Source organism: Schistocerca gregaria, chromosome 2 (assembly GCF_023897955.1).
Source record: "Schistocerca gregaria isolate iqSchGreg1 chromosome 2, iqSchGreg1.2, whole genome shotgun sequence".
NCBI lineage: Eukaryota > Metazoa > Arthropoda > Insecta > Orthoptera > Acrididae > Schistocerca > Schistocerca gregaria.
In genome coordinates this window covers 695,304,909-695,319,820 of record NC_064921.1, presented here as the reverse complement: position 1 = coordinate 695,319,820, position 14,912 = coordinate 695,304,909, and the positions used below count along the sequence as shown (strand labels likewise).

The 14,912-nt window shown below is 45.3% G+C and overlaps 2 protein-coding genes across 2 annotated transcripts in view; both read right to left on the bottom strand.

The window, feature by feature from the left end:
• Window positions 1-14,912, bottom strand: part of LOC126334783 (agrin-like) — a 1,978,886-nt gene that overhangs the window by 1,892,324 nt on the left and 71,650 nt on the right. Inside the window, exon 2 of the mRNA XM_049997385.1 lies at window positions 8,493-8,859. Within this exon, the coding sequence (XP_049853342.1) occupies window positions 8,493-8,855 (363 nt within the window). The 5' untranslated portion in view covers window positions 8,856-8,859. The remainder of the gene's footprint in view (window positions 1-8,492; window positions 8,860-14,912) is intronic.
• The window catches only part of LOC126335938 (SUMO-interacting motif-containing protein 1-like), an 84,987-nt gene continuing 80,344 nt past the window's right edge, over window positions 10,270-14,912 (bottom strand). The window contains exon 4 of the mRNA XM_049999414.1: window positions 10,270-10,379. Coding sequence (XP_049855371.1) covers window positions 10,270-10,379 — 110 coding nt within the window. The remainder of the gene's footprint in view (window positions 10,380-14,912) is intronic.

The window sequence follows — 14,912 nt, the reverse complement described above, 5'->3', positions numbered from 1 at the left end:
CGTCTTTGCCGGCTTGAAGGCATTCCTAACACCAGCTCACCATGTCCTATCTCAAAGATAACGAACGATAACGGCCGCTACAGCGAGTACTTAAAGCAGACCTGATTTTCATCCTCATAGTGGCACTACCAGTGCCACTCCTGTGTGTTTGGCCTGAAATTTGAATAGATGTGGGAACTTGCCTGCCGTTTGCCGGCCGTAGTGGTCGTGCGGTTCTAGGCGCTACAACAGTCTGGAACTGAGCTACCGCTACGGTCGCAGGTTCGAATCCTGCCTCGGGCATGGATGTGCGTGATGTCCTTAGGTTAGTTAGGTTTAATAGGTTCTAAATTCAAGATGACTGATGACCTCAGAAGTTAAGTTGCATAGTGCTCAGAGCCATTTGAACCACTTTGAACCAACTTCCATTTATGTCAAACAACACCTTGGTGATGCGATTTTTTTCCGTCAGTGCACATGGCATAAAATACAGTGATTCTGTGTTTTAGTAAAGGGATGGTCATACGGCATTACAAAATCTCTACTCGTCATTATGCTGGAAACCTAATAATATGGGCAGGTTGTTAAATCTAAACGTTTAGTTCGAGTTTTGCCGTTGGATACCGCAGTTTTACTATTAACAATAAATAGGCACAATTCAGATAAAACAATTAAATTTAGCACTGTTTAGTACACTCACTCGTACTACATACGTTTTCTCTATATAGACTCACCTACAGCCTCACCACCTCCCCCACAACTTTCAGGTCAGGTCGTTCTAGAGTCTCTGTTCTCGAAAGCTAGCCAATCAGAGTCTCGAAAGGGCAGTGCTTCCTAATAAGGGCGTGTTACTGGCAATCTATTGAAGGCTAGAAACGTGTACTTCAGTCGTTGCAAGTGTTCTACGGACTGGGCCCTTCAGTTCTACACATAGTGCACAACTTTACACTTCCCACATACCACACTGTCTCCCAATATACAGACAGCAAGTCTCGCATTTGGCACGTCTCAACTTAAGGGCCATTACACAATAATATTACATGTTTGCAAGGTAGTGTAATATAACGGCTTATGTGCCCGTGCAAGTAAGCAACACTGAGAAAACACGTGTATCAGGCAACGGTGATGCCTTCCAGCACCGGCGGGTGTTCAGTAGGGTTAGATCCACGTCGGGGCGTCGGAGCTGTTGCGTAGGATGTGGCGGTGTCGGGCAGTGTCCGATAATCTAACTCCGGGAAGGCGCAACCAGCACATCTCTAGACAGATGTAGAAGCATCAGGAGGCAGCATTCAACGAAGTCCTAGCCGAATGGCGTGGTGATGCTTCAGCTAGTCGCCCTACCGGCGCTGTTCTTCAAACCGCAGCCGTCCCAATTGGTGAGCTCCAACTACTGACTCCAGTGTGAGGAAAGCCCCAACTGTTTATGGGCCGTGTGTCGGCCGTGGTTACGACGTGGTCAGTTTTCCTCGGCTGAATCGGTGCTGCTGTGTACGGCTGATTGCGTTGAAGCTTGCCCGGTTTGGAAGTGCGCTATCGTGAACAGAGGGGTGCCGAGCACTGTGTACAAGACTGTGCGCTCACTTTACTGGTTGAATTTGGAGGATAGTGAAAGAACTAAGGCTTGCGTACAGCCACTGTACCTATGCTTTGCCTCGACGATCTGACAAAACGAAAGTGACACGAGGAGGTAACCTTCTGCATAATCGGGAAATCCGCATGCAGTGATGTATTCAACGGCCGATAAACTGGCTCATCTCTATGTATAACAAAAAGAAAAAGATCACAAAAAATTACAAATGTAGCATATTTAATAACCACTATTGTGTTACCTCACACATTGTTGATGGACCATCGGTGTTGACAGTAACAGGACACAAGACATCGGTGGTCACAGTATTCAGACTTTTATACCTTCAGAAACGAGGCATCAACATACCGAAGTAAATGTTGACACACTATTCTATTCTTGGGTGTTTTGTATTCACGAGACAGTGAGCTACTATCACTGCTGTCATTAAAATACCAGTCACGAATCATGGAAGATTTCACAAACATTTTTTGTATTAATAGACACGATGGTTCAAATGCTTAAAAAGGTTCTGGGCACTATGGGATTTAACATCTGTGGTCATCAGTCCCCTTCAACTTAGAACTACTTAAACCTAACTAACCGAAGAACATCACACGCATCCATGCCCGAGGCAGGATTCAAACCTGCGACCGTAGCAGTCGCGCGGTTCTGGACTACACGCCTAGAACTGCTAGACTACCGCGGCCGGCAATAGAGACGAAGCAGATTATCAAAGGCAAGCGTGAGCACTTAGGAAACCAAGAAACTCTGAATAAGGATATTTTAGTGTCTGCTACCTTCCTCAGTATAATATTAAAGACTAGTACCATGAAGTGAACGAGTATACCACGCTACGCCAAACTAATATCGACCCACTAGCCAGCATGAATCTGAATCTAATGTGGTTTATCATTCTCGCTTAGTGAAATATCAGATAGTTCCGCAACTTAGTCTCAATTATACTCAAGAAACGACGCAAATCTAAGTACACTTGGTACAAAGACAGACAACAAGTGATGGTTTAATTGAAGTGAAGTTTATTTTCATCATCAAACTTTCCGATGCTGACCATGATTGTCAGAATTACCTCATGGTATGCGTGTTACAAAATAAATTATATGAAATTTAATATTTCAAGAAATGTTACATAATAAGGGCGGAGTGTATTGTCATGTATAGCCGACAACACCTGCTAATTAAGGCTATTGTAAAAAGCTGAATGATAACGCACTGATCAGTTTCGGGGGACATGAAAACTGTAAATGCTACATTTTGAATGAACAAAAATTTGTGTAGAATAGAATTTCGTGTTTAATTAAGCTAACCTTGTCCATCATTTTCTGGTGGACAGGAATGCGCTGCTTGCAAAGCGGCGATTTGAGTTCCTGAAAGAATAATGTTACTACCGAAATGAAAAACTTACTGAGCTTTCCGATGGGCCCTTCTGTTAAGAGAACCAGCATCGATCTTTCTTTCTATTTTGGAAAGTAATTGCTAAATTGTTCTCGAATTGTTCTTTCTACACAGTAGTCAGATTTAAAGTTTGATGAATGAATTTTGCTTTATTGAACCAGCTGAAACTCTCGTATTTTCATGGCTTCTTCCATCGTTATTACGAAGAACAAATACATACTTAACTATGGAACGATGGGTATTCTACTGCAGATACTGATCTGTCGAAACGATTATCCAATTAGAGGGGTATCGTTAGTCAACCATCTTTAGAGAAAGGGACTAGACACAAGAAGAGTGCAGCAAAATATAGGGATTTTGAGGTAACATTTGATGATGGAAAGCACGACTAAACAGAAAACATTAAAGCTAAAAATTAAATAAATGTAAGCGAATGTTTCAGGTCTGGAGTACTTGTCACAACTAAGAATTATTACAGCATTTTCTGCAAACATCGGAAACTCAAGAAGCGGAAAGGATGGATAAGGACTGTATATTCACCGTCTTTAAGTATGGACGGACAGATAGATTTTGAATTGTTGGGCAATCAACAGCTGGTTCATCAGTGTCCTAGTTCAGTATAGTGGTTCTGTTGCACGAATAGTCAGTCTTATTAAAAAGAAATCAACGGCCATATAACTATAGCCTCAATCATAACAAATTCATACGATTTTTTCAGTAGATTGTATCTGCTGGTTTCGTAGTCATATGTTAACAGTATTAATAAAGCATACTGATGGTATAGATGTGGCTGGTTGATCGCAGACCTAATATGAGGAGCCAGCCAGCCACATTACATTACTCGTCCTGTCTAAACTAACTCGGACTGCACTTTACACTTAAGTCAGTGGTGCGTAGTAACCGTAACCTCTCAAACGACTCGCCTGTGAGCTCAATTTTACGCTTAGAATTTGTGATTTAGTGTCAGATTCCTCTGTTAATAATGACTACATATATTTAATGAAAAACTGTTATTGTGACTTTGTAATACCTGAGGCCTCCAAAGTAATGCAGTTCTTTGCATTTTAGTTAAACACGAACTACACAAATTGCTTCATGCTGCAAGAAGAATTGAGTAGACACATATCACAAGCAGCGTGTTGTAACGCTCTACGTAAGAGATTCGTGAAATGAACCTATTACATACTACGAAATAACATATCACGATATTTTTTGTCCAAATGAAAACGAAATTTAATTTGATATTCGATAATAAGCGTTAGCTGCCTGAACTTATTGAACGTTAATTGGTAGCACTATAACATGCGTTTCCCGAAGGTTTAAATCAACAGTGCAAATATAAATATTTATAACTCCTTAATTAGTCAATAACAGGCTTATTTTTATCGTTCTGCAGAGTTTTCCACTTTTTACGTGAACAGATATTTTTCGTGTTGTATTAAGCTATTAAGAGGCAGGTAACCATGACGCTGTATATATTGAACTGATCAGTGATCACGATTTCGAGACGATACCTTCGTAAATTCTACAAAAGGATCATTTGGTCATTGTATATCTGGTTCTGGTGAGCCCACGGTTTCAGCGTTACGCTGCGGAATTTTGTTTCACCTCTCAGGGACGAGTGCGAGTGCATTAGCTGGTTCCATTCTGATAAAAGGCTTGTGTGGCGCCGCGTTCCGGCGGGGTAGTGTTCTCTCATGCGTGTGACCGACGCCACGTACTTTCCAGATGGCCCACGTACTTTTTGCTCTAGGGGCTAATTAATTAATTTCTGATACCAATCTGTAATGGCCTGTAGCAACACTCCGTATGCGGCAGGTGGGCTAAATGTAAAGTTCTTTATAGCAAATATATGAAAGAATAGCCTCTCTGACGCAAAAACGTATGGTGTTCACTAAAAGCATACGTCACGTCATTTACAGAGGTGAGTTTCTCTTGCTGCAAGTTGGATGGCCTACCATATTATTGAACAAAGAGACCTGCCGTGCCACTGGCTTACAGTATTCATCACGTGCAAGGGCCACTGAGGATCTGAGGTATAACGAATAACTAAAGTATCGTACTTCGTTATACCGGATATCTAAATAAAACAATAATCCACATTAACGTAACTTTTACAAGATTCACGTCGTGTTTATACAGTGACACAGACAACGCCAGGAGGATTCACTTATAGTTTACATAAACTGTTAATTAATGCTCTTCTCATTGTTCTTCGCATCGAGTGGCAAGAATGACATATGAGAGGCTTTCGTAAACACCAATAACACTTTCTGCATATATACAGAATCGTTCGCATGAATTTGTTGTGTTGAATATTTCACGACAAATGTTTCCAGGTGTTCGCGATGTTGTGATCATAAACACGTAGTGAAACGAGTAAAAATGAATCTAACGCAAACTACAGTTATATTTCTGTATCATTAATACATACTGACCTTGTGCTGCACTTCATTGTAAAAGATGTACTTGGTGTAAGTGATCCGAACTCCGGATTCACAGGTCGCCCAAAATTTGGTATGGAACGAAGCTAAAATAGATGGAATTGCATTCCACTGTACAGCAGGCTGCATCCGTCCTTTGGCTATGATGTTACTGGATGACAATATTGGATGGACATGTAGGCTACACATCGTCGTTCCATCTGTTAGAGGTTCCTTTCGAAAGCGGAGACGATACGAACGTAAACATAGAGCTCCAATTCAACTCAAAAGCGGAATGAAAACTGCTTCGAGGCAGCAATGTAAATTCCTTAACCGTTACGGAGATCAAATGCACGCCTTTCTTGGTGCTATGATCGTGACAGAAGAAAATTCTTGGTAGACAAAATCGCGCAATAGTTTCATTGCGCCCATAAATTTTCTGGCATCCTTCTGACTGCGGTTGTACTCAATATTTATGAAGGTCAGGTGTTGTGTGACGCAAAGACTTTGTCATCAACATTCCATTGCTCTTTGTGCACCCGCGCAACAGTCCGATCCACGAACGATGGCGCTTGGCGTATTTCGAGGCACGGACGGGGTTTGCGTTTCTGACGGTTCCAAGCGGTTTCGATAATCGCAAGCGCGTGCTTCCCGCTTGAAGAAAGCGTATGTCTCTCGCTTACTTATGCGGAATTTATCACTTAGTTACGGCATTTAACAGCAGAGCGAACATACTCAACGCTCATTGGCTGTCGGAGCGTACGTGACGTAGGTGCGCAGAACAAGCCTAAATTCAGCCACCATCGTTCATGACGCCAACTACACCATTCATTGATCAAAAGACTTCCACAACGGATGTGGGTCCTGAGAGTGGTAAATTTTTGCAATATGATGATACAGGATCGTTTCACAATACTTTCCAAGGACTGAATGCACCAAAGTCTGTATTGGTTCAAATGGTTCTGAGCACTATGCGACTTAACTTCTGAGGTCATCAGTCGCCTAGAACATAGAACTAATTAAACCTAACTAACCTAAGGACATCACACACATCCATGCCCGAGGCAGGATTCGAACCTGCGACCGTAGCGGGCGCTCGGTTCCAGACTGTAGCGCCTAGAACCGCACGGCCACTCAAGCCGGCAAAAGTCTGTATTGTTTCTTATTTGTTTTCAGAAGGAATTTTCTCTATACAGCGGAGTGTAAGCTGACCTGAAACTTCCTGTCAGAGTAAAAATGTGTGCTCGGCTGGAATTTTTACCATTTGGAGGAAATTGTTGTACAGACACAACACGTCATCAGGGCTAATTTAGGAAGGTAGAACAGATACTGGCGTAATTTGAATTGTGAGGGATGCGTCGTGAGCTGTGGTTGGATAGATCATCCAGTAGAACACATGTCCGCGAAAGGCAAAGGTCCCAGGTTCGAATCCGGGTTCGGCACATAGTTTTATCGTAAGGAGGTTTCGAGAATTGGTAGGTGTTGTGTAAACTGAAGGTTTCGTTTATGATTGGACAGTCCAAAAGACAAATATCGAAAGAATTTATCTTCCTTTCCAGTTTCCACTGTGAACCATACAGTGTTTATCTCCACATTCTGATTGCTTAATAGAACGTGTAATATTTGCTGCAAGTGTTTAATCAGTATGGGTACCTTGATAGTTTTTGTTTGCTAAACACTTTCCTAATCCGACGAGTTTGTGATGACTTGCACTTACCAGTGTGCATGCTATCACTCTCGTACGAAATGCGCTAATTGCCTACAGCAATTGGTAGCACTTTATAGCTAGCTTACTGCAATTAACATCAGAAAAGCATCAGTTACTGTGAGTAGTGTTTCTCACGGTGTGTGCATTATTCATCAGCACGAAACGTAAGTGTCGATGTTAACACTACCGTTCATTCGTGCTTAAATGAAGGCTTCAGAAGAAGAGCAAAGGAGTTTAGTGTGTTTGCTGATAGTGTAAGGAGTACAGGGAACGGAAATTAACTGAAGGTTGGCACGTGTGTACGGTGTACAATGTACGACCGTTGGAGAGTCAAGAAATGGCACAAGTGATTAAGAGAAGTATGAATGTTGCTGATCAATGATGCACGTTCTTTAACATCCCACTGCACGACCAATCCCAATGTTCTGAGGGAGCCAGCCACCCTTATTGACGACCAGTAAGTAGTGGCAGCAAAAGGAATTCCAAACTACGTCAGGATCCACTGTAAGTACTATGACAGTTAGACGGGAGGTGAGAAAACTTGGATTTCATGGTCGAGCGGCTGTTCGTAAGCCACACATCACGCCTGTTAATGCCAGACGACGCCTCGCTTACTGTAAGGAGCGTTAACATTGGAGGACTGAACAGGGGAACAACGTTGTGTGGAGTGAAGAATCACGGTACACAATGTGGCGATCGGACGGCAGGGTGTAGGTACGGCGAATTCCTGAATGCCATCTGCCAGGTGTGTAGTGCCAACAGTAAAACTGAGAGTCGGTGGTGTTGTAGTGTGGTCGCGTTTTTCATAGAGGGGGCTTGCACCCTTGGTTGGTTTGCGTGGCACTATCACAGCACAGAACTACATTGATGTTGCTTCTTGCTTTAAGAACAATTCAGGGATGGCGATTGCATCTTTCGACATGTATCGAGGACCTGTTTATACTGAACGGGCTGTGGCGGAGTGGTTACACGACAACAACCTCCGTGTAATAGACTGGCCTGCACATAGTCATGACCAGAATGCCATAGAACACGTCTGGGAAGTTTTGGAACGCCGACTTCTTGCCTGGCCTCACCGACCGACACCGATACCTCTCCTCATGGCAGCACTCCGTGACGAATGGGCTGCAATTCCCAAAGAAACCTTCCAGCACCTGTGTTAACGTATGCCTTCGAGAGTGGAAGCTGTTATCAAGACTAAGGGGGGGTCAACACCACACTGAATTCCAGCATTACTGATAGAGCGCTCCACGAACTTTTAAGTCATTTTCAGCCAAGTGTCTGGATACTTTCAATCACATAGTGTACATAATTTCCCCTGATACGGATCCTAGAATTCGTTGACGATTTACTAACGGCTCACTGTGCTGACACGTATCGACGCGCAGGAAGCGCTCACCTCGACAGTCTTGCGAGGGAAGAGGTAGTCGACGGGCTCCTGCGGCGGGCGCTGCCCGGGCAGCGTGCCCTTCACCATGGTACGCACGCTGACCAGCAGCACGGCGGCGATGGCCTCGTCGGGCACGGGCCGGCCGCCCGCGGTGACGACGCGCGCCCGCCCGTCCATCTGCAGCGACAGCACCTCCCTGCGGCTGGGCAGCAGCACGCGCGCCACGCGCCCGCAGAATACCAGCGGCGCCGCGCGCACCAGCGACGCCAGCGTCGACGGCTCCACCAGCGGCAGGCTGGCCCCGGCCAGGCACCCGGGGGCCGCGGCCGCCGCGACCAGCACACAGGCCAGCGCCCACCACCCAGCCGACATCTTTCTGCGAACAAGTACGGCACTAGAAGACTCGGACTCCACACACACCCACACCCACACACACACACACACACACACATTCACGCATGCATACGTACATATACAGGGAGAAAGGGAGAGAGAGGCGGGGGGAGGGTCAGAGGCGGGGGGAGGGTCAGAGGCGGGGGGAGGGTCAGAGGCGGGGGGAGGGTCAGAGGCGGGGGGAGGGTCAGAGGCGGGGGGAGGGTCAGAGGCGGGGGGAGGGTCAGAGGCGGGGGGAGGGTCAGAGGCGGGGGGAGGGTCAGAGGCGGGGGGAGGGTCAGAGGCGGGGGGAGGGTCAGAGGCGGGGGGAGGGTCAGAGGCGGGGGGAGGGTCAGAGGCGGGGGGAGGGTCAGAGGCGGGGGGAGGGTCAGAGGCGGGGGGAGGGTCAGAGGCGGGGGGAGGGTCAGAGGCGGGGGGAGGGTCAGAGGCGGGGGGAGAGTCAGAGGCGGGGGGAGAGTCAGAGGGGTGGGAGAGTCAGAGGGGTGGGAGAGTCAGAGGGGTGGGAGAGTCAGAGGGGTGGGAGAGTCAGAGGGGTGGGAGAGTCAGAGGGGTGGGAGAGTCAGAGGGGTGGGAGAGTCAGAGGGGTGGGAGAGTCAGAGGGGTGGGAGAGTCAGAGGGGTGGGAGAGTCAGAGGGGTGGGAGAGTCAGAGGGGTGGGAGAGTCAGAGGGGTGGGAGAGTCAGAGGGGTGGGAGAGTGAAGGGGGGAAGAGTGAGGGGGGGGAGAGTGAGGGGGGGAGAGTGAGGGGGGGAGAAGGGGAGGAAGACAGGTATGGACAGGAAGTGCTGTGATAAACTGTAGCTCCTTCAGATTTATGAGAAAAAAATGACCAAAGGGCAATTAAAATGCTATCTAATCATGAAATTTAGGAAAGGGGAAGGAAACGGAAGCGGTGAATGGGAAATCGTGACGGCTAGCTGAAAAGGGCTTTGTGGTAAAGCGGTGGCGAAAGTTGAAAATATGTGCCGGATTGGGCCTCGAACCCTTATTTCCTGCTCTGTGTTATCGGGTGCCTTAAATGCTTTGGCCATCCGGACTCGGTCCCTGTGAGTCTTCTAATCTCCCCATCCTTCCTAATTCCATCCACTGTGCACATTAGTCTTTTATGAAGATTTGAGAGGAGCGGAGGATACAGTAAACTTTCTACATTACTTAGCTTGTCATGTAGAGTTGGCTCCAGTCCTTGTCTAGGGGTCTGATTCATCTATATAAACTTGAAGATTGTTGTTGCAGAATTTTTGTTTTTACGTAAATATATTTTCTTAGATTTTAGTATATCATGCAGTCTTTTGATTTTTCACACTAACAAAGCTGAAATTACATTGTTCGCACAGAATACAAAAATACAGTTTGGTAATTCAAGTGAGTGTGGGGATAAAATATTGTACATGGAGATCAAGATTTAACACCAATAAGCAGGTTAAAATAGTTGTAGGTCCTAGTAGTTGTGCAGAGATGGAACAGTGTATCAGAACTGTCTTCACACTTAATACCTCTACAAGCAACTAGGAAGACAAATAGTAATATTAGTGATCTTAGTTGAACAATACAGTAAATCATATAGTTTTTTGCCTCAGGAAGTACTGAAGAATATAATTAGCACAGCAACGTCATTATGTTGAATAATACTTTTCCCATAGGACGTCGTGTTACTACTCAAACTGGGCGCAATAGACTGCACGATGCGCAACTTCAGTCCCGACGTCCACGGAGAGCTCCATCTTTGCAACCACGACACAGTGCAGCGCGGTACAGATGGGCCCAACAACATGCCGAATTGACCGCTCAGGATTGCCATCACGTTCTCTTCACCTTTGAGTGTCGCATATGCCTTCAACCAGACAATCGTTGAAGACGTGTTTGGAGGCAACCCGGTCAGGCTGAAACTCTTAGACACACCGTCCAGCTCGTGATGCTAGGTGGAGGTACCCTGCTCTTTTGGGGTGGCATTACATGGGGCCGACGTACACCGCTGGTGGTCACGGAAGGCGCCGTAACAGCTGTACGATACGTGAATTCCATCCTCAGACAGATAGTGCAACCATATTGGCAGCATACTGGAGAGGCATTCGTCTTCATGGGCGACAATTCGCGCCCCCATCGTGCTCATCTTGTGAATGACTTCCTTCAGGGTAACGACATCGCTCGACTAGAGTGGCCAGCATGTTCTCCAGACGTGGAGCGTATCGAACATGCCTGGGATAGATTGAATAGCGTTGTTTATGGACGAAGTGACCCACCAACCACTCTGAGGGATCTACGCCAAATCGCCGTTGAGGAGTGGGATAATCTGGACCAACAGTGCCGTAATGAACTTGTGGGTAGTGTGCCACAACCAATACAGGCGTGCATCAATGCAAGAGGACGTGCTACTGTGTATTAGATGTACCGGTGTGTACAGCAATCTGTACCACCACCTCTGAAGGTCTCGCTGTATGGTGGTACAACATGGAATGTGTGGTTTTCATGAGCAATAAAAAGGGCAGAAATGATGTTTATGTTGATCTCTGTTCCAATTTTCTGTACAGTTTCCGGAACTCTCGGAACCGAGGTGACGCAAAACTTTTTTTGAGGTGTGTATTAATTCTTATCCTTATAATAACTATGCACTGTCAGCATTTGTCAGATACTATATGTGAAAGAAGCAGACCATCGACACATCAGTAATAAAATACTGGAAACATGCTGTATACAATAAATTACGAAAGGCCGAATAACAGATTTATTTAAGGATATTGGTTTATTCATCAGATTAAGAAGTGATGATAATGAAGTAAAATTAAAATTGACTAATTTCTGGAAAAAACCTAATTATTAATAAATGTCTTTTGATAATGAAAAATGACGCTGTTCTGTGAAAATGAACACAACAAGTTACGCTCTAATTACAGAATGTGGAGTGAAAACATTTCTATCACCTGCTTATTAGTGCGTTGGTCCAACATTCAAATACAGTACAGCAGTGATCCTGTGTGCCAGAGATCGGAAAAGTCCGTCACAGGTTTCATTATCTTTGATGCACCAGATGTCTGTGCACAGGTCACGCAGTTACCGTAAATTACCCGGCCGGTGGTCTCTTCTCGGGAATCTGATGCCCGATAGCGTCCCGGATGAATTCAGAGCATGTGAATTCAGTGGACATGACATGAAGCTAAGGTGACTGTCATGCTCTTCAAATGACTGTCGCACGATTCTGGCACTGAGGCACATTCAGCTCTATTGATTGAAGATCGGAGACGTTACGAAGCGTGAAGGAACGCAGATACTTCACCGGAATGTTCATGTAGTCCCAGCTACCATGGTGCCTTCGATTACTACCACACGTCCGATGTAAGCATAGGTGAATGCCCTCCCCCACAGGCCTGTGTCTGTGGTGTGCTGCATGTTTCGTGCAGATGGCGTATCTGGGCGCGACCTGTTGTACCAATAAACTTGATTCACCCAAGCCAAGCAGGCGACACTTTTCCATCGATCCACGGCTCAATATCGATTGTCTGGTGCCCACTGCAATCTGAATTAACGGTGTAAACGTGGGCAGAAGTGATGGTACTCTACTACGGAGCCCAATGTTCAACATTGTTGTCCAAACACTCGTGCCTGCAGCAGCATTGTATTCCATAATTGGAACTCCCCACGTATCCTACTTTACAATTTCTATGTTCTGTGATGAGACGTGGAATTCCAATACCTGTCGTCTGGTCGCGGTTTCACCGTCCTTCAAGCACTTTTCATAGACGCTACCGACAGTATCACGCGAACAGTCTATCACCCTTCCAGCTACGCTCGTTGTCCGGCTACTGGCCCTAACTATGAGCGCTTTGTCAAAGACTCTTATGTCAATGGATTTCCCCATTCCGTCTCTGCTCCGCGTATATGCCTTTCCTGCCGCGTCAAGCGCCCGATACGCCAACAACGAGTATTCAATCTGGCATCGGGGAGTGGTCATAACGTTTTGGCTTTTCGGGATCTCTTTCCAACCCCGGCGGTTTATGCTTAGCTGCATAGTCTAGCGACCCATCCGAGTAGGCTTACCTCCTGACGGGCCATTCCGCTTGACACAGCTAGGCGGGCTGAAACCAGCATGGTGCTTAGGCACCACCGAAAATTACAGTTCCACGATCAATGTTCAGTGTGATCTGAAGATCTGCGAGTTCTTAGAGTTTACTTTAAGGTGCAGTTTTTGTGTCAATCGTGACAATGAACAAAGCTTGTCCCTTATATTTGATACTGAAAAAGCAATGTCATTAGGGCTGGCGTATATACATTTCTCGGTGCTGCCAGTAAATATGGTGCCTCGTGACGAATGGTTTGTTCAGGTCCAATCCAATATTTCGAATGGTTTCCGAGATAAAACACATTTAATATACATTTACTTTGGGCTAATGGTGCGCACCCATGTGCCTTAGCCCTCCCATCTTTTTGACGATTTATCCTAGTGCTACTTATCTTGTTGCTTTCAACCTCTTTGCTCAGGTATCTATCTGCCATTAAACCAGCCCTTTAAACGCACAGTTGTCGATTGTGTGTCTTGAGTGAAGTAGTGCGAGGGACTGAGGTGATTTCAGAGAGTAGCATCACTTAACTGTGTTTGTGCGCGTGCTGGCTAAAACGCTACCGTCTACACTAATGACAACTACATACGCTTACGGCTCCTGCATTGGTGGCACTCCCTGTGCTTGTCAAATAATAGCCTCCACTCTTTCCGATACGTCGAATTCCTGACGTGTGTTTACCAGAGTTTTCAGTACACTGCGTGAAATACGTATTCTTCAAAGTTTCCATTTTTTCTGAACGTGTAGTTCAACAATCTGAACGGAAACATCAACACATAGTTGAAATAGTGCAGCGTAGTCCTACTATCAACACAGGCTACTTTTGCATGTATCAAATACCCAAGAATACTTCTATGACGAATATTACATGCGGAATACTTGTAAACACACACCGTGTCGACGATCTTCACATTGGAAACAATGCCACACGAATTGAATTTGGTCACTAGTTAACTTACAATCGTTATTTGCTCCAATTAATATTATTCACAGATGAAGCCATGTTTACACGGAATAGACTCAACAACACACGTAATAATCATCGAAGGTCGCAGGAAAACCCACACTCTCCAATGAAACTAATTTCAGCCGCCGAGCGCGTCCAGGCTCTTCAGTCTGGAACCGCGCGACCGCTACGGTAGCAGGTTCGAATAGTGCCTCGGGAATGGATGTGTGTGATGTCCTTAGGTTAGTTAGGCTTAAGTAGTTCTAAGTTCTAGGGGACTGATGAAATCAGATGATAAGTCCCATAGTGCTCAGGCATTTGAACCATTTTTTGAAACCCATTTCCAAGCTTGTTTTTCGATCAATGTTTGGTGCGGTATGATCGGTAACATGTTTTTATGTCTAGCTATTTTAAAAGAGAGAAAGACGAGACAAAATCACTTATTTTTTGGAAAATTCGTTTGCTGAACACCTTGAGGACATTCCCTTGGCCTCTCGGGCTGCAGTGTATTCCAGCATGGAGAAGCCCCTCCACAGTTCACCAGAGGTGTGAGGCAACCATCTCACCAGTACTTTCACCTTACGCCATTAGCTTCTTGTTTCCGTGGCTGTATGAAGTCAGAGTTGTACAAACGAAAGATGAATATGAGAGAGATATTGTTGTCCTCCTTAGGGAACGTGCAGAGGCACTAAGACAAGCAACACATGTTCTCCTAAAAGCGCAAAAATTCACTTAAGCTGATTGTCTGATATTCTAACATTTGTTCTGAATTGTAAATTAGTTGTGTGAACCTGACCATGTACTAAACAATACAGAAATAAATAACAATCTACATTAAATGTGTTCTATCTCGGAAAGCATTTTCAGTATTGCATATGTCCATGCGAAGCTTTTTGGTTCAAAGGATCCTGTCATTTCCCCGAATATTAATCAACCCTAATGAGATACCCTGTGTAAGTGATACAAGAATGTAGCACAAACGTATCATTATCATCTGTAATACACAATGAGGAAAGCCGGCTACAAATGACTCAACGCTT